The 19356-nt window shown below is 37.9% G+C and overlaps 1 protein-coding gene across 1 annotated transcript in view; it reads right to left on the bottom strand.

Annotated features, from left to right (window-relative positions):
- Nucleotides 1–19356, bottom strand: part of DCAF17 (DDB1 and CUL4 associated factor 17) — a 43797-nt gene that overhangs the window by 20172 nt on the left and 4269 nt on the right. The window contains 6 exon segments of the mRNA XM_084643723.1: nt 3994–4099; nt 4710–4817; nt 6924–7013; nt 7404–7482; nt 8670–8806; nt 16858–16948. Coding sequence (XP_084499849.1) covers nt 3994–4099; nt 4710–4817; nt 6924–7013; nt 7404–7482; nt 8670–8806; nt 16858–16948 — 611 coding nt within the window.

The raw sequence follows: 19356 nt of genomic DNA, 5'->3' as shown, positions 1-19356 counted from the left end.
AGCCACTAACATGGACCCAACTTTTAGGCTGAAAAACAGCCCTGTTTAACAGCACATTGCAATACTACAAAACAATCTCACAGGAAGTAAAGACTATTTGAAATTACAAGGGGAATTGAAATAGGTGGAATGTAATTACCCAAGCTGGAGTTTGGCCAGAGCAAGAAGGCCCACATCTCTGCTTTTGTAAAGTATACTGTGGTACTTTTAATGACAAGAACTGGTTATGACTTCAGTTCGATGCCTCCTTCGAAAGACTGAATTTAAAGCAGTAAAGTGCCCTCTTGTGCTGTGCTGGGGCATTGGTTACATGCTGCTTTAGGGAAAAAATGCCACCAACTGAATCAGCCACAGTACTTCTTTCAGCACCTTGAGCTTTCCGTAGATGTCTCAGCCAAATTCTGACCTGGTTTTATGCTGCTTAACTTATGAGACTGGACAAAATTACAGCCTGAAGTAGTCTGACTGCATCCAATACCTGAACTTATATTTAGCTAGTGCTCCCGATCCCCATGCATCTCAAGATCCCAAAGTGCTCAGCCAGCTATTCTGAGAGGAGTCGCTTTATCTATCATGGAAATGAAGCCACATCTGAGGTGGAAAGTGGCAGCTGTTTAGCTGCAGCCTGTAGGTTAGGACAGGAAGTGAAGACGACTACCTCTGATCTAATATTTAGTAAAAAAGGGAGATTCTAAGCAAGATTTAGTAAGGTAGGGTTAATAAAAAATGATGTCTCTGAGGGAAAAGTGCAATATGTGGTATATTAGATGCACTGGCGGAGGGTTGATAGCAAACAGAATTGGTTAAAAAATTAGAGGAAAACCTCATTCCCTGACAGGCTGATTATTTTCTTTATAAAAGCATTTACTACTAAGAACCCTGAAAAAGTTCAGGGGGATGGACTAAATTACTAACTCTGAGCCCATTTTTATGCCACAACAGCTGTAGAAAGTATAGGCTTCTCAAGTTTCTCTTTTTACACTTATGTTGTCTTTTGCCAACAGTTTTAAAGATCAGACGCCAAAATCACAGCAACCGCTGTCACTATCTCCCACCTCTCCTTTCTTTCTTATGTGTTGCTTTCTCCCATTACCCAGCAGTCCACTGTCTATTAGAATACCTTCTAGAAATATCTATTTTCAATCACTATTTGAGCCTCTTTAGTTCATTTCCACAAAATATTCCAGTATCCTCTAAATGCAAAGCCTGATTTGCTCCTGGCGGTACTAGTATATTTGTTCTAAATGTGGAAAAATAATGAATGAGATTTTCCTCTCCATTTTTATGAAACTACCAAATACTCTCATAATAAATGTTTGTTTTGGGGGGGGAGTAAACAGGAAATAGCATTTTAAAGTTCTGGACCTTTTAGATAGGTGCCTTTTCCTCTTTCAGATTTGGCCAGGGTCAGTAATACGTGAAAATCATTACCAGCCAACAGCTGTTTGGTGACCTATGTGCACTAAATTATTGATCTCTGTGCAGTTCCTCTTGGATAGGTGTCCATATCACCTATGTTTTTGTTAGTCTTGGAAGAGAGGCCAAGAACTGAATACACATGGAGACTACTCTACCCTGTCATCTGTAGAGATGGTCTCTCCAGGTCAGGGCTACCCTTGCAGAGCAATGCTAGGAAGTGTGTGTTGCTTCTGCCCAGGATGTGGTTTTTCTGTGGAAAAATACAAGATTTCAAGTCCCCATAGCTTTCAAGGCTTCACATAGCATCCCAAACAGTTAAGTTTCAACAAGTACAAGTTTAGACTCTGTAGTCTTCAAAAAGATCAGCTGCTTCTTCATGGAAGCACTAAATATCACTGTACAGTTTAAGTCAGCCATCTCACTCATAAAAGAAAACTCAAAAACCACAGGATGGTAACTATCTCCAAACAGCAGCTATAGTCAATGTTCATCAGAAGCTGAAAATGTCCTAACCACAAACTGTTCTTGAATAAAGTTCAAGATCAAAAAGGTTTCTTTTTCTTTTACTTTGTCTCTAAAACTCATGATCCAAAACTCTAATGATCCATAAGCCGTGGCAATGTATCTAATATAAGCTGCCTTTCAAAACTCTCACAGGCCTATTCTCAACAGGGCATCCAACATTAAGTTATGGTTTAGTATACTACATCAGAGAGGAAACTGAAGAGAGAGTTCCTAAACTCCCTCTCCTTTGCAGAACTTAAGCCAATGATCATTGTATGGTCTCATTTCTTGTTTTCATATGATGTTACATAATTAAAGCTTTAGATTATTATCTAGCTCTATATTGTATCTTTGTGAATTACTTGCATTAGGCTGAAGTATCTGGATTGTTCTGTCTGCTATTACTATGTGAAATTGTTCAATAAAAATTAATGTAAATGTACTTTTTATATGAAAAAAGAAAAGGAGTACTTGTGGCACCTTAAAGACTAACAAATTTATTTGAGCATAAGCTTTCGTGAGCTACAGCTCACTTCATCAGATGCATTCAGTGGACTTTTTATATGGAAAATCATTTGTTAAAATATTGAGTACAAAAAGCCCAAGATTTTTTTTAAAAGGGAGCCTAAAATTGGTATTCTAAGTGCATATTTGGCAGCAGTGGGAGCTAGCAACTGCTTAGCACTTTTGTGCCAAATATTAATGTAGGAGGCTCCTACTTTTGCAGGGGTGGGGAGGAAAACGTCTAGATTTTTTTTAATTAGAGAAAAAACAATTAATGTGCTGAGATGGAAGGCCTGGGCTTGGGACCCACCTTAAGATTCTGATTTCAGATGCACTGGTGTAAAGAAGCCTTTTATATCTGAGAACTGTACACACACAAAATGTAATACAACAGAATACCATGTTTGTAAGCTGGACATAAGAGTTATTTTCTAAAATAGCTTAGTTTTTCACTTAGAATTAAGCTCAATGTGACTGACACACTGTGGACAGCTAGAATGGTCAAACTGCAATTTGGATAAATTACATTCTGTCCCCTTGAGTTCTCCCTGCAGTTTAGATTAGATACAGTAATCTGTTTCTCACTTCCTATGTTATACCATTGTTAGGCCCTACCAAATTCACAGCCAGGAAAAACACATCACGGACCGTGAAAACTGGTCTTTTGTGTGCTTTTACCCTATACTACACAGATTTCACAAGGGAGACCAGTATTTCTCAAATTGGGTGTCCTGACCCAAAAGGGAGTTGTAGGGGGGTTGTAAGGTTATTTTAGGGGGATTGAGGTATTGCCACCCTTACTTCTGCGCTGCCTTCAGAGCTGGGAGGCCAGACAGCAGCAGCTGTTGGCCAGGTGTCCAGCTCTGAAGGCAGTACCCTGCCAGCAGCAGTGCAGAAATAAGGGTGGCAATACTGTACCATGCCATCCTTACTTCCGTGCTGCTGCTGGCGGTGTGTCTGCCTTCAGAGCTGGGATCCTGGCCAGCAGCCACTGCTCTCCAGCTGCCCCCAGCAGCAGTGCAGAAGTAAGGGTAACAGTACCGCAATCCCCCCTACAATAACCTTGCAACCCCCCTGACAACTCCTTTTTGCGTCAGGACCCCTACAATTACAATACTGTGAAAGTTCAGATTTAAATAGCTGAAATCATTAAATTTATTATTTAAAAAATCCAATGACCATGAAATTGACCAAAATGGACCATGAATTTGGTAGGGCCCAAACCATTGTGTAGCTTTTCTGTGTGCAGTTTAACAGCTATCGCGTTCCATCCCAGAAGTGGCTGCTTTACACTGGTAGGTGAAGGGATTCCTGTTTATGCACAGTTTTTAGAGTTTCTGAAGCAGTTTTGTTCCTGTTCTAACTTTCTGTAGAAGTCCTATTTAGTAAATTCTTGAGTTTGGAAGTAAAATAGAAAACTTTCTGAATTATAATATGAATACCCAACTAAAAGTAGAGGTACACTACAACACGACACACAGCAGTTTTAAATGTTCTTGCCAGCAGTGAAAGATCCACAGATAAAACATAACAGCCATCAGTCTTGATAACGCAAAGATAAAATACCTGTTATTTTAATGTTACAAGGAAGGCCAAATGGATACTTTCCTACAATTCCAACTTTACCATTCCAGTTGTATTTGCATCCCAAATCAAATTGCTGCTCTGTGAACTAAAATAAAGCAAAACAAATTGGTTTTATTGATGTACACATTTTCTGTTCAGTTTTACTGCATTACTCAAATGGTTCATTTAAACCTAAAATCTTGTTTTCTAAGTACTAGTAGATTTTTTTTTTTTTTTTTTTTGGCTGAAAGAATTTAAATTCACTTTCAGCTCTACAACTGATTTTTTCAAAATTTAAATCTGGGAATATTATTCCTAGACTCTCTCTGATTCCATTTTATATCAAGGAGTCTTCCTTGACCATTGGTTTCCAACCTCAATACTTCTTCCTGTTACAACAGACATGACATGTAACAGTCTGTAGATACTCGTTTTGGTAAGTTGTCTCTATGTGGTGTCTGAGTAAGATCTCTATTTATGTCAGTGCCCACTCTACGTACATTTCACAATTTGAGAATAATGCTATTAGAATTGTTTAGTAAGGTAGTGTGCCCATTCATACCTTAGACTGTAATTTTCTTACAGCATGGCTTCTAACCTTTGTTTGGTGCATTTCTCCTATGATAAAGTGTCATATTCATATACAGTGCTAAATTAATAACAATCAATTTCCTCAAAGTATAGTAGGTTGTGTGTCAAATTCCATGCTCCATTACCTGCTCAGAGATAGACTGGAAACTATAGAGCCTGACCAGACCCACGCTATACATCACAATCAGCATTCCATGAGAAACCGCAACATCTGTCACATTGTTCCCAAATATCTGGCTCAAGGAAAAGAAAATATTCCATCAGGAAAGAGATCATTAAAAAGAAAATGTAAAACACTAAGGCTGCTTGAATAGAAATTGACTTGCTTTGTTTTACAGTCTCATTTCCTGTTACTCTTCTCTAAAATTGCTGACAGATGTTTTATTTTAGATGGTTTTGCAAATTAGATATTCTTTTGCACTTCAATAATAATACTTTGCACTTCCATACCATCTGAAGTCAGAGAATCTTTACCGACATTCATTCTCAATATGCCCCAACAACAGGTAACTTGTTACCCTGTTTTTACAAATGCACACAGTGATGAAGTAGGTTAAGGGTACATGATAAGTCAGTAGCAGAGTTGGAAATACAATCTTTTAATCCTGATTCCTGGTTCGCTGCTATATGGCAAGTGGTCATTCTGCTCAGGGATCCAGGACAGCACATAGCTGAAAAGTTAACTATGTTACTAATGCATCAGTCAGGATACAATATTGGATGTTTAAGCTCTGAACCTGAACCCAAGTCAGATAGGTCCATGGAGAGGTGCTTATAGCTCTTAATGACACTGCAGTATTCATTTTCTCCAGAGTGCCTCATGCATCTCCACTAAGGAAAACAACAAAAAATCCAAACAAACAAACTTTTGTTGGATGTAAACAGATGAACTTTATTCTTAATATTTAATGGGCCACACACATGCTTCCAAGCTGCATTTCTTCCTACATTTATAAAGCATTTATAAAGAGTAAAGTTTTCACTCTGCTAATAGATATATTTTATGGAAATGTGGTTAAAATGGGGAAGGGGAAAAGCCAAAAACAAGCAACAAATCAGATGTTCCTTGGCCTATCTGTAGGACAAAAAACCACTTTGATCCACAATACATCTCAGGAACCACATCCCAAATGCATGCCGTCAGATTCTGGCTGTCTTAGAAATATATGTATTGCCTGCTTCACAGGCCAGAGGGGGCCAAATCAGTGGGGTTTAGGTCTGAATCCACGTGCCTCGTTTGATGCTCTTTCCACAGAACTAGTCACTATTTGTACAGCTGGTTGAAAATTTCTGGTGGAATGTTTCTTCATTGGAATTTGCCAATTCATCTAAATCAAAATGTTCCGTGGAGACAGCTTGATTTCTGTGAAGTTCTGATTAAACCTGCCTGGTTTCCTGCCAGCTTGCTTGTGGGCATGCTGGGGTGCCCAAGCTACCAAGTCCTTGGCAGCCCATGTTCCCAGTTTAATCTCAAATTTGACCCTCACAGTTGAAATCTCTGTATTAAATTCCCTACACAGGTTGGTTTTCAATTATGTCAAATTCTATGCTTTGTGGTAAACTTTAAATAAAAACATACTAGCATATAAGATGTTAGATTTCTAGTTTGTGTCAGACATTAATTTACATGGGCTGTCAAGAGTACTTTATAGTTTTGCTATAAAATAACCCCACTTAGTGCATTCAGTGTTGCCATTTTTTTTTTGACCACTTGCTCATCACCCATTTCGTAAACTTTATCTTGCCACTCAAACTATGTATGGACAGAGGTGCTTGTTGATAGTAAAATTTCACTGCTGCTTCTCTCATCAATAGCTTCCTAATGAACATGCTATTACAGACAAATTTCAGATAGGACATGTTTCCTCTTGACTGGAACAGCAAGACTCACATTTTTATTATTTTTCTAGTATCTTTCCAGCTTAATGTAAACGCAAGTTACAAATCTCTCAATGTATGTAGTATTTACATTTTACACCCTTAATGGTGGATAGGGATATTTTCACAGCTAGCTTCCTTTAAAACCCCAATGCCCACAAACATCCACCAATTCCCAACTCTCTTCTTCCTCTAAGGAGGAACTAGTTTCAAACAACTTTTCCTAGCACCTACATAACAGACCTGGTGCACTTGATATTTTGCCAGCAGGTCACTTGTGTGAAGAATTACTCTGTGGTCATTTCTATCCAAGGGAAGTGGGATACTGATACATTCACTAGGGAAATGAGCCACTGCATTATATGAATTAGTCCTGCATTACTGGGACGTGCAATGAGGCAACACAATGCTTTTTTAAATTACTACACCTTGGAGCATAGTTAATACAGAAAGTAACTCACTTTTTTGTTTATCTCCAGCATTCCAATAAATTTCAGAGGTAGCACTCTGAATACAGCAAGAAAGAATAGCACAGACTGTTGGATGCCTGCCTGGGAAAGAACAGTAACTCTGAACTTAGTTATTGTATTTCAGGCAATATTACATGCTAGGACATTAATCTAACAGTATGAAACCATGATAAATATTGTTAAGACCTTTTAGGGGAGGATTATCACCTTTTTTTCACAAGGGGAGACTGAGGCTTAGAGAACCCAAAGCCATATGAGGAAGGGAGGGGCTCTTGACCGGGTTCTGTCCTCTAATCACAAAGCCAGTCATGTTTTTTCTTCTAGTAACATAAAAGAGGAGAGTGTTTCCATACCTGCAATAGTTAATGACACAGGGGCAGCTCACAAAGAGTTCTCTCTGAACCTCCGGACCGGTCCTGTAAATATTTGGCTATATATACCTCACCTAACAGAATGCTTGAGTAAACCTACCTGCTGTGTTGCTGCTGGAAGTTTATGCTGAGCTGATTTGAGAACCATAATCTCTTGAGGAGTGTCCCAGCTCAGATACCTATTGGTGATAAGAATGCATTTTTTAAAGTAGTAATTGTTTTAGACTTTCTTAAGGCAAATGCACCATTTCTCACAAACTTTTTGTAATACAGGTTATAACACAAGTCAGCTCATGTGGATGCTGGAGCAGATCCCAGTGTCTGGCCAAGCTCTGCCTGTTAAATGATCTGGGGTAAAGAGTGTTTGGGCACCTGGAGTAGCACAACAATGATGGAGTTGGGGGCCAAGATCTGGCTCACTTTATCTGGGATAATGAGACAAGCACTATTGCAAGCTCTTAATATATTAAAACTGGCTAATGCACTTTTCCCCTTTCCCTTCATAAACCAATTTTTTGATTCTGCACCATAAAAAGGGTCATTTCCTCTGGGAATTGAAAGAAAAACTTGCACTTCTCCAGTAGCAGTAATTTCCCACCTCTTAAATGGCAAAATGGATACTTTGTGCAAAAGAACATTCATAAGTTAAAAATTGCCTATTTCTGAATTGATAATATTTTCCTTGTTTTATGATGTTTGCTTTGCACATCTTAAAAGGTACATTCTTGTATGTTGTTATTGCAATATTAAAAGTTGTAAAATTGGCAGAGAAAAGCCAGCGATAATATTCTGATTCTGCGGTTTACTTTCTTTTCCAGATGAGTTAACTGGAAATGTAGGTGTAAACTGAAGTCCTTAACATTTACAGTGCTGAAGTTTAAAACTTTTCTAAAAGAAAATTCTGTGTAGTAACTATGCTCATGAAAGATACGAGATTGAGAGCCTTGAAGTCATCCATAGAGCAGGTACAGCATGGGATCAGCACTGCAGGCTGCCATTCATTGCACCAACAACATGCCTTTATTCTGATCTGGAGGATAGTTCACCTCCATGCTATTCAACAACTTGCACCTCCACAGAGTATGAAAAGAATGGTGTTATTTGCTGATAAGTTTTGGGCTTCTTCCTTTTCCTGCCGTGAATTTGAGAGAAATTCCATCCATAAAAATGTATTTTACAGACCTCTGGTTAAACAATATGGATTCTGCCCTTCCAAAGTAATACAGTGTTAAACAAAGCTTTGTGAATGCATAGGAACAAAATAGCTTTAATATATTACAAATTAAGTGATTTTCCCCTATAGTACTGCTATAAATCCCAACTAATTAAAACATTACTTGTAGAAAGCCCAGCCAATAATTAATACCTGAATTTGCAGTAGGGTGGGAGGTATATTTTTTCCAGTATTTCTCCAGTATTAGCAGAGAGACGAAGGAGCCAGTTATGAGCAGTCAAAACTGCAAGAGAAGATTTATAGTCTGATGGACTGGGAAGCGTTTCCCCCTACATAAAAAGAAGTTATCAGTAAAAGGTTTGAATGTGTACATGAGGAAAGCCTTATTGCCTACTTTCTATAGTTTTTAAAGCAAACTATCTGGCCTAGATGGAGATTAGGGGCCAGATTTTTGAACACCATCCTCCCTTTTCACACTCACAGTTTGCAGGCACAAATAACTGTGGGCACAATTGTTCCTAGGTGCAATTGATATCACTTAGGCTGACTCTACATGGAGAAATTGACAGGCAATGTTATTGCAGAATAAGCTAAACCAGAATAGCTCCCTATATGGACTCACTTTGTGAGTGGAGTAATTATTCCAGAATAAAGTCACTTTTATTCTGGAATAGAGCATCCACACAAAGAATTATTACAGAATAAATAAATTATATCAGAATATCTAGTTATTCCAGAACAGCTATGCTGGTCAATTTCCCCCATACAGGCAAGGGCTTAGAAGTCTAACTGCTTGATGTTAAGCAGTTGGATGTCATGCCAATTGTGCTTACAAAACTGCAAGTACAAAAAAGATGTAAGTAGAGGCCAAACTCAAAATCAGCGTCTTAGTGATGGGTGGCGTTTACAAACCCAGACTAAAACACAGATACAATTAAAATGTCCTGCAATAAAAATGAAACATACAGACACAAGACTGCAACAGTTTTAAAGTAGGTGATAGGACTGCTGGGAGCCACTAGGGGAATGGTGGATGCATAGTTTTATAACTACCTTCTGCCACTTCCACAGCCGTGGATCGGTAAGGTTCCACAGAGAAGCATGGTTTTATTTTCTGTCTGAGGCACTCTCACTCCTGATATCTTTTCCACCCCCTCCCCACCTTTTTTATTTTTTTCAATCTTCCTCCCCTTTCCCCTTCCTTAATTTTGTTTCAGCCCCATCTAATTTCCTAGATTTTGGGTTTATAGTAAATCTGGAAATGTTCAATCCATTTGCCCTAAATGTACACTTATAAGAGATATCCGATCTAAATAGTGTAATGAAGATTTCAATTGAATGATACTGTTTCAATTCCCCAACTGTAAAGAAATCTGATCTCCTAAAATCCTATCCAAGAATAATTACTATTATTGCTGTTTATGATTCACCAAATTACTGAGAAGATGTTATTATGACACTGTTGTATGCAGTGTAGTTGTCTGTTTTTTTCAGTAATATTAGTTCAGTTTTTTTCTTTACTTTTTATTTTTGTTAGAGTTGAAATAAATGTTATGCTGATTTACATTGGTAATGTGACTATGGAGTTTACACTATAATCCAGCGTGGACAAGGCTCCAGGGGCAAAGTTTAGGCAGAACTGCTCTGCTAATGAACTCTTATCTACAAACGATCCAGTTATGTTGGAATAAGGTTGTTTAAATAATTTGTGTAACTTTCTTATATTTCCGCTATAGACTTGTTCTTAAGTTTAGAAACTAGCCTTCTTCACCCTTTTTTTGCTGTTGGGAATAGTGCAGAAACCACGCCCTCCCTTGATATGAGACTATTTCTCCTTTATAAAATTAAAGGGAATCCAGTTATACCCCAGTTGGGTGTTTTGAGTGGTGGGAAGAATGAGTGATGTGGCCACTCTTCATGTCCCAGGGTGGTGAGGAGGAATCCAGATATGCAGCCCAAGCAATGACACTATTCAGCCACCCGATAAAGAGAGATTTGATCTAAGCATGCCTTATTGCTAATATTGTAAACTGTGTTTCCTGGAACATCAAAGGGGTCAATCATCATATAAAAAGAAAAATTATTGTCACTTACCTTATAACACTGAAAGCAGATATTATCTTCCTACAAGAAACCCATTTAATTACTTGGCGGCAGAGACATTTAGGATGGGGGGAGGGATACTTAAGTTCTTCTCTGCAGCCAAACATGTAGCAATATTGTTTCATAAAAGACTCACTTTATAAATTCTAGATGTAAATAAAGATCAGGAAGGTAATTTTTGTTGGTGAAGGCTATGACTTCTGATTCTATATATACCCTAATTGATGAATGTGGACCCCACTAACTATAACAGGGTTCAAAAAAGAACTAGATACATTCATGGAGTATAAGTCCATCAATGGCTATTAGCCAGGATGGGCAGGGATGGTGTCTTTAGCCTCCATTTGCCAGAAGCTGGGAATGGGTGATGGGATGGATCACTTGATGATTACCTGTTCTGTTCATTCCCTCTGAGGCACCTGGCATTGGCCACTGTTGGAAGACAGGATACTGGGCTAGATGGACCTTTGGTCTGAACCAGTATGCCAATTCTCATGTTCTTAATAAAGATGCTCCACTTTTTAAAAACATTTCCCCCCCAAAAAAATTAATTAATATGCCATTAGAATCAATCATCATAACAGGAGATCTTAATGAAGTATTGGACCCTTTTTTTAGACAAATCAGGCCAGCCCCAACATACACAATCACATACTAGAAATATTATAAAAGATTTTAAGGAAGAATTGGGGTTAAAAGATGTATGGTGGTTGCAAAGCCCCTGGATGAAGAATTTTACTTTTTTTTCCTCCTTGTAGTCCACATATTCACAAATAGATTTCTTCCTGATTTCTATGACTCTGGTAGACTCAGAGCTCAATAATGAAATCAAGTCTATTGTGATCACTTATCATGCACCAGGATGCTACCCCTCCCAAGACAAACTGGACTTGTAAAGATAGATACTGAAATCCGCTCTTGTGCAACATAAACATTTTCAGAACCATGTCACAGAAGAAATTCAGTTTTTTCCCTAAACAATTGACTCACCAGAGATATCCCAATCCACCCTATGTGATACACTAAAAGCTTTTATTAGGGGTAGGATTATTTCCTACTCAGCAGATAGGAAGAGGGCTAGCCAGGCTCAGGTCCTAGAATTAACCAAACAACTTAAAGCTATGGACATAGAATGTGCAAACTAGCCCTAACAAGAAAATCTTAAAAATGAATCAATCTTTGGTAAGAAGTAAATAGACTGAATTCAGCACAAGCTCAATTTGCTCTTTTTAGACTCACAAAACACACTGGGAGTCAGGGGTAAAAGTGGGGAAAATTCTCACATACAGATTAAAAGTAAGCAGTCAAAGGTCCCAAATACTATCACTCAAATCAGAACAAGAGCAGGTTATTATTACTAATCAAAAAGAGATCAAAGATCAATTTTTGAAATTCTACCAGGCTCTTTACAATAATGATTTGCCACCTGACCCAGAAGAACTAAATAATTTTATTAAAGCTCTAAACTGCCCACAATCTCATAAGAACAGCAGACCAGGCTGGCCTTTCCCTTGAAATTAGAGAAATTAATCAAGGCCATGGAGGAAATGAATCTGGCCAAGACCCCTGCCCTTGATGGCTTACCAATAGAATTCTATCAAAGTTTCAAAAAAATTCTGGCCCCTAAGCTGTTATACTTTTTGAAGATGCCTTAAAGAAAGATATGCTACCTCCTACTATGAGAGGAGCCTTAATTACTGTATTACTTAAACCAGGTAAGGATGCGCAAAATGGTAACAGCTATAGATCCATCTCATTAATAAATACTGATGTAAAAATACTTTCACAAATATTGGCTAAGAGACTGTAAAGTAATGAGTGAAATGGTTAACCCTGATCAGGTGGAATTTATTTTAAAAAGGTATAGTTCACACTCTAGAAATTCCCATGGAATTGTTTCACTCAATGCAGAGAAAGCCTTTGACAGAGTGAACTGGCAATATCTGTTTGTGACCCTCGAAAATTTGGCTTGGGAAAATCCTTCATTTCAGGGACAAAGCTGTTAGGATCCGAGAATTGGGACTGGAACTAACCAATAACACAGTAACTCCCCCGCCCCTTTGATCTGTTTCAGAGAGCAAGACAGGGATGTTCTCTCTCCCCCCTCCTATTCAATCTAGCATTAGAACCACTTGCAATACAAATTAGGGAACTCCAAAATATTCAACCGATCAAATTTGAGACTCAGGAGACAAATTTTTCTATATGACATCCTCCTATTTATTAAAAATCCAGATCCATCTATTCTAAATATTCTACAAACTATAGATAACTGGTAAATTCTCTGGCTACTAGATAAATTGGGATACATTTGAAACAATAAAGATCTCATTGGATTTACATGGAAGTGACTTTCTCTATATAGGGATATTTAGATGGCAAAAGACAAACCTCCGATATTTTGGCATCCTCTTTCCTAAGGAAATTAAAAGCACAGTCAAGATTACCCTCACCTCATTAATCATGCAGTTAGCAAACTACTTCTCTCCCTTCTGGGGAAAAATAAACAATCAAAATGAATGCCATTCTGAGGATCCTTTTTACTCTGAATTCCTTTCCTACCCATATTTCTCCCTTTTATTTTACCAAAATTGACAACATGTTCAGATCTGTTTTGTAGGCTGCTGGTAACAAACCGAGAATCTCCTTACAAAGATTACAGCTCCCTGTCAAAACAGGTTTTAGATGTCCCAACTTTAAACTTTACCATCAAGCAATAATCCTTAGCCACCAGCACAGTGGTTCATTCCCTCATGCCTTAGAAATTCAGATTGGTTCCAGCTGGAAGCAGAATTGGTTGCTCCTTTACCCCTTTCCAATGCGCTGCGCTTGGATTACTACTGATTCCCTAAAGAACAACTACCAGCTATTGTGGCAGACAGAAATATTTGGCGTACTAGGTCTACTAAATTTAAAAATCACCCTCTTCTACATACCAAGGACACTCTATCTGAGGTAACTTGAAACTCTGTATAGCAGACAACCCCATCATTTGGCCAGATTGGATTAGGGTTATAATATTCAAAGAAAGGTTCAATCTATAGACTAAGAAGGAGTAGCAATTATCTCCAACTTAAACATGCCATCTCCCATCTGTTGGGCCCCAAAGCCTATGTTACCCCTACCCACCTGAACTTCATTCATCTCTCAAATATTACCCAGATTGCCAAGATGCACAGCAACACTATAAGCACGTTTGGCCAGCAAATTTGAATGAAACATGGATTCCCAAAAAAGAAATGGGAGGAGAAACTAGGCCAATTTCTCTCTGCCAGCCAATAGAAACAAATTTTAGCCAGCCTTGGATCTCTGTTTAAAATTAATCCAGCAGAAAATAATCTGGAGGATGCACTGTTCAAACAGGTGCTGCTAAGTGAAACAAATGCCATTCAGCAGGTGCTAACTTAACCTATACGTTCTGGGAATCCTCCTATATCCATATATAACATAATAAAATTGTGTTATAATCTAAACATGCAATCTTAAACCTAATGGATGTTAAGTGCAAGCTGAATAAATCTGAAAACCTTTAGCTCAGCGGGGCACTAATAATTACTCAAAGACTAGTACTACAAAAATAGAAATCTTAAAAAATGACCAATAACTGAAGACTGGAGCACAGACTCTGTAAGCTTGGCCACCATGGAAAGCATTGTATGCTGTAACAGAAATACCCAAGAAAAATTCTCAGCGATATGGTATGCTTTCTTGAGGTATCTGAATGATCCTATTCAATGCATCCTCCCTTACCTCCTCCTCTTCTCTACCCACTTCCTTCCCTCCTCATCTTGGTACCCTCCTCTGAATTTTGCTTCTATTCTTTATCTGATTTTAATCATTTTACTTTAAGTAGTTGGATTTTAATGTATAAATTGTTGCTTACAAATTGATTGTTTTGTAAATTGCTCCAGTATCTTTACATGTATTGAAGGTAAGCTGACTAATTTATAATTCCCTGGGTTCTCTTTGTTCCCCATTTTAAACACAGGTACTATATTTGCCCTTCTCCAGTCCTCTGGGACTTTATTCATCCTCCATGAGTTCTCAAAGATAATTACTAATGGCTCCAAGATTGCTTCGACTAGTTCATTAAGTACCCTAGGGTGAATTTTGTCAGGTCCTGCTGATTTAAAGACATCTAACTTATCTAAATATTCTTTAACCTGCTCTTTTCCTATTTTGGCTTGTGTTCCTTCCCCCTTGTTAATATTAATTTTGTTATGTATCTAATCACAATTTACCTGTTTAGTGAAGACTGAAGCAAAACAATCATTAAACACATCAGCCTTCTTGATGTCGTCCATTATTAGCTCTCCCTCTCCACTAAGTACAGGACCTATACTTTCCATTGTCTTTCTCTTTCTCCTGATGTATCTATAGATCCACTTTTTATTGCCTTTTACATCCCTTACTAGGTGTAACTCACGATATGTCTACACTACAGCCACTAAGGCAGCACAGCTACACACGGCAGCTGTGTGCTGTAGCATAAACACTTCCTATACGGAAGCAACGGGCTTTTCTGCTGATGTATTTAATCCACCTCACCAAGAGGCAATGGTTAGGCTGATGGAAGATTTCTTCTGCTGACCTAGCTGCGTCAACACTGGCAGTTAGGTTGACCTAACTGTGGTACTCAGGGCTCAACATTTTTCACAGCCCTGAGCCATGTAAAGCTAGACTGATCTAATTTTTAAGTGTGGACCAGGCCTCATTTTATGCCTGACCTTTTCTGATTATGTCCCTACACGCTTGTGCTATTCTTTTGTTCTCCTCTTTGGCAATTCATCCATGTTTCCATTTTTTGTACAATTCTTTTAAGATTTCCAGGGCTTAAAGAGCTGCTGTTGGAGCCATGCTGGCACAACATCTTTGAAAATAAGGCCATTAGTTCTTGAAAGCAGGCATTTTTTTATACATTTACATAAATTAAAGTATATAAAATACTCCTGGAACCTTAACTTTCACATTTTTATGACACTTGTGTTCAAATATGCAACCTAAACCTAAATATTAATGCACTATGCATTTAAATAGAAAAGAAAGTACTTTCTCTGACACTATGGAGTTATCCAATTGTTTTTGCATGACTCGATGGGATTTAAACTACATTTCTCTGTACGGCCTGATCCTGCAAGATGCGGACTATCCTCAATTCCTGTGGGAGTTAAAGATACTCAGCTCCTTATAGGAGGCAGAAATCTAGGAGCAGCACGGTGGAGAAATGTGGCACTCTAAAGTCGCACAATATTATTGTACCATGGGCAGTAACATAACTAAGAAAAACTATAAAAGTGTTGTAGTTTGCATTCATTAATGCAAATTTTAATATATTTACTAATTTTTCTCAAAATTTACCAAACTATTTCCCAGTAGAATTTGCCATATGAAAAATGTCATATTTTAGACTTCCCCTATTTGAGTTAGCCAGACGCAAATAAATCTTAATATGAGAAAACTGCTCAGTCTGTCCCTAAAAGTCACCTTTGGTCCAAGAGAAAGTATGACAATTTCAGTCAAAAAATGAATTTTAGAAAACGTTGTGCGCAAATGAAAATAGTGGGTTAAAATGCCAGTAGAGTTATGACCAGCTGTAGTCATTAAGGATATGTGTACATGGCAAGCAGAAACCCATGGCAGCAAGTCTCAGAGCCCCCATCTACAGACTCGTGCTATGCAACTAAAAATAGTGTGTAGATGTTTGGCTCGGACTGAAGCTCAGGTTTTGCAAACTTTAAATGAAGCCAGTATTTTCATGGAATTTTTTCAAAGATGATTACTGAACTCAAAGGAGAGAGAGTATTCGCTAGTGTCTAAGCCCATTTCATTGCAAAAATTCTCACTTATCTACTGTGTGAAGATCATCATTCCTGACAAGCACTGTGATAGTTGTTATAACACAAGAATGTTGTTACAAACAGTGCAATTGACCCATTAAATAATTGCTCCAAGCGAAGAAGAGCATAATATATTAATGTATACTGCTTTGAAGTTATTTAAGTTAACTGAAAATGTTAGAGAAGAGCGGATTGATAATACGGTCTCTGAATACTTTGCTTCTTCCACAAAGTAACAGCAAAACTCCCACCAACTTCAATGGGAGTGATATGCAGCCATCTGAAGACAGAAATTGACCACAATTTGCAATAATCATCATCCCAATTTTTTGAAATGTTTGGTTTCAATTTTGTCTACATTATCAGTGAACTGTTCTTCCACAGCTAAAACAGTTGCAATATTTTGTTTTCAAAATTTCTTCAGTGAAAAGTAACCTTACCAACGGGCATTCCAATAATAATGCATCCTCTATTTTTTCTGATTTAGAACATGTTGGCAGTTGATAAAGTATTCTTGGCTCTCGTGCAATGCTGAGAAAAAAGATTATAAACAATCAGTCTACTTTATAAACTACCTCTGTCTACAGGTCAGTTTATGCACTATTATAAATCATTACCTCCTCCTCATGCAGGCAGCATTCTGAACTTCCCAGCATGCTGGGCTATTCTTATTTTGGGAACTGTCTCTCTGTGCTACTCTCAGAATTTGGGTACCCCCACCCCCCAGTATAAGATGCCATTAAAAAGATCACTTTTCATCTAGGTAAACATTTTAGACAAGAGATGTACCAATAATGTTCTTATTTTAGTAACATACTTTAAAAAAGAACTAAACAGAAAATACACACACACACTAAAACTCTACTAAAACAAAATACTTCACAGCATGCACAATTCTCCCCCTGGGGAGAGGAGGAGAAAAAGAATGAAGCACACATGACAGATGTTACTCATGTTGTTGATTGCTCTACTAGAAGGTGCTCAGACTCTAGAGTCATGAGGGTGATAGTATAGCCACTATAGATTAGAACTTGGGGTGAGGGGGAGCTATTAGTTTGTAACAAGTTATTGTGCCAAATTCTTCTGAGTTACAATTAAGAGTAACTTCATTGACTTGCACTGTGTACCTGACAGCAGAATTTGACCCATTAAGTACTATCAGAAGGAAACTCTTCCACTGTATCAGAGTGTCATGCCTTTCATGGCATGGGTGCCAGAAGCTGAGAATTCTTTAAGAATTTAGCAACATATGTTTCCTGAAATGAACGCTGTCTCTGGTTCGGTCTTCTTCTTTTGGCCTTATTAAATGACACCATTCACAAGGCATTTTACGTGCTGGAAATCACATGCTAAAAAGAGGCCAGATCCTGCAAGATCATAAGTATCTTCAATTCCCATTAAAGTGCATCTGGCACATAAATATCTTGCAATGCTGGTTACAACAGTGCCATGCAAACGCCTGTTCTCACTTTCAGATGACATTGTAAATAAAAAGCAGGCAGCATTATCTCCTCCAAATGCAACCAAACTTGTTTGTCTGAACGATTGGCTGAAGTAGGATTGAGTGGACTTGCAGGCTCTAATGTTTTACAGTTTTATTTTTGAATGCAGGATTTTTTGTTTTGTTTTTTTTACATAATTTGACATTTGTAAGTTCAACTTTCATGATAAAAGATTGCACTACAGTGTTTATATTAGGTTAATTGAAAATACTATTTCTTTTGTTTTTTACAGTGAAAATATTTGTAATTAAAAGTAAAGTGAGCACTGTACACTTTGTATTCTGTGTTGTAATTGAAATCAATATATTTGAAAATGTAGAAAACATCCAAAAATATTTAAATGATATTCTATTATTGTTTAACAGCGAAATTAATCATGCGATTAATTGTGATTTAATTTTTTTAATCACTTGACAGCCCTAATCTTAAACATGTGTGGTACTCTTGGGTAACACCCACCGGATAGAATTTACATTGGAGCCAGATTAGCTATGTCTCGTCAGCTGCTGGAAATGGCCCACCTTGATTATCACTGCAAAAGGTTTTTTGTTTCTTCCCTCTCCTGCTGGTAATAGCTCACCTTACCTGATCACTCTTGTTACAGTGTGTATGGTAACACCCATTGTTTCATGTTCTCTGTGTATATAAAATCTCCCCACTGTATTTTCCACTGCATGCATCCGATGAAGTGAGCTGTAGCTCATGAAAGCTTATGCTCAAATAAATTTGTTAGTCTCTAAGGTGCCACAAGCACTCCTTTTCTTTTTGCGGATACAGACTAACACGGCTGCTACTCTGAAACCAGTCAGGACACTTCACTCTAACAATGGGCAGTAGAAGAAACCCATTCTGCCCAGATAGCTCTTCCTGTGGATGCCTCAGCAAGAATATAGGCAGTGACTACCCCTGTGCATCATCAAGTCATGTAAGGACATGTGATATGCTTACGTGATCCTGAACTCCATCTTGAGACAGTAACTTTCCATAAACTAGGCTGTGAGCTTTGTTTTGAGACCGTAAATTTACAGACACATGGCAGAGAATATAAAAGACTCCTGAAATATCTTCACTTTGCCTCTTTCCTGCCCTGATTCTCTGGACTCTGGATTCCAATCTTCGGGAAGTCACCTGAGAGACTTTACAAGCTAGCAGTTTATACCATCTTTGCTACAAACCTGATATAAGAACTTTGCAGTTATTTGATCTATTAAGCATTAACAACTCTCTTATTCCTTTTTTTATTATTAAACCTTTAGTTTATAGTTACTAAAGGATTGGCATCAGCGTGATTATTGGGTAAGATCTCAGTTACACATTGATCTGCCTATGTGCCTGATCTCTTGGGGGTAAGAAGAACCCTATGTTTGATTAAATTGTTTTTTTAGTAACCACTCATCATAGAGTCCAGTGTCTGCATGGTGAGACAAGGGCTGTAAT

Source organism: Lepidochelys olivacea, assembly GCF_965140295.1.
Source record: "Lepidochelys olivacea isolate rLepOli2 genome assembly, chromosome: 11".
NCBI classification, from domain to species: Eukaryota; Metazoa; Chordata; order Testudines; family Cheloniidae; genus Lepidochelys; species Lepidochelys olivacea.
This window is presented reverse-complemented; position numbering and strand designations above follow the sequence as displayed.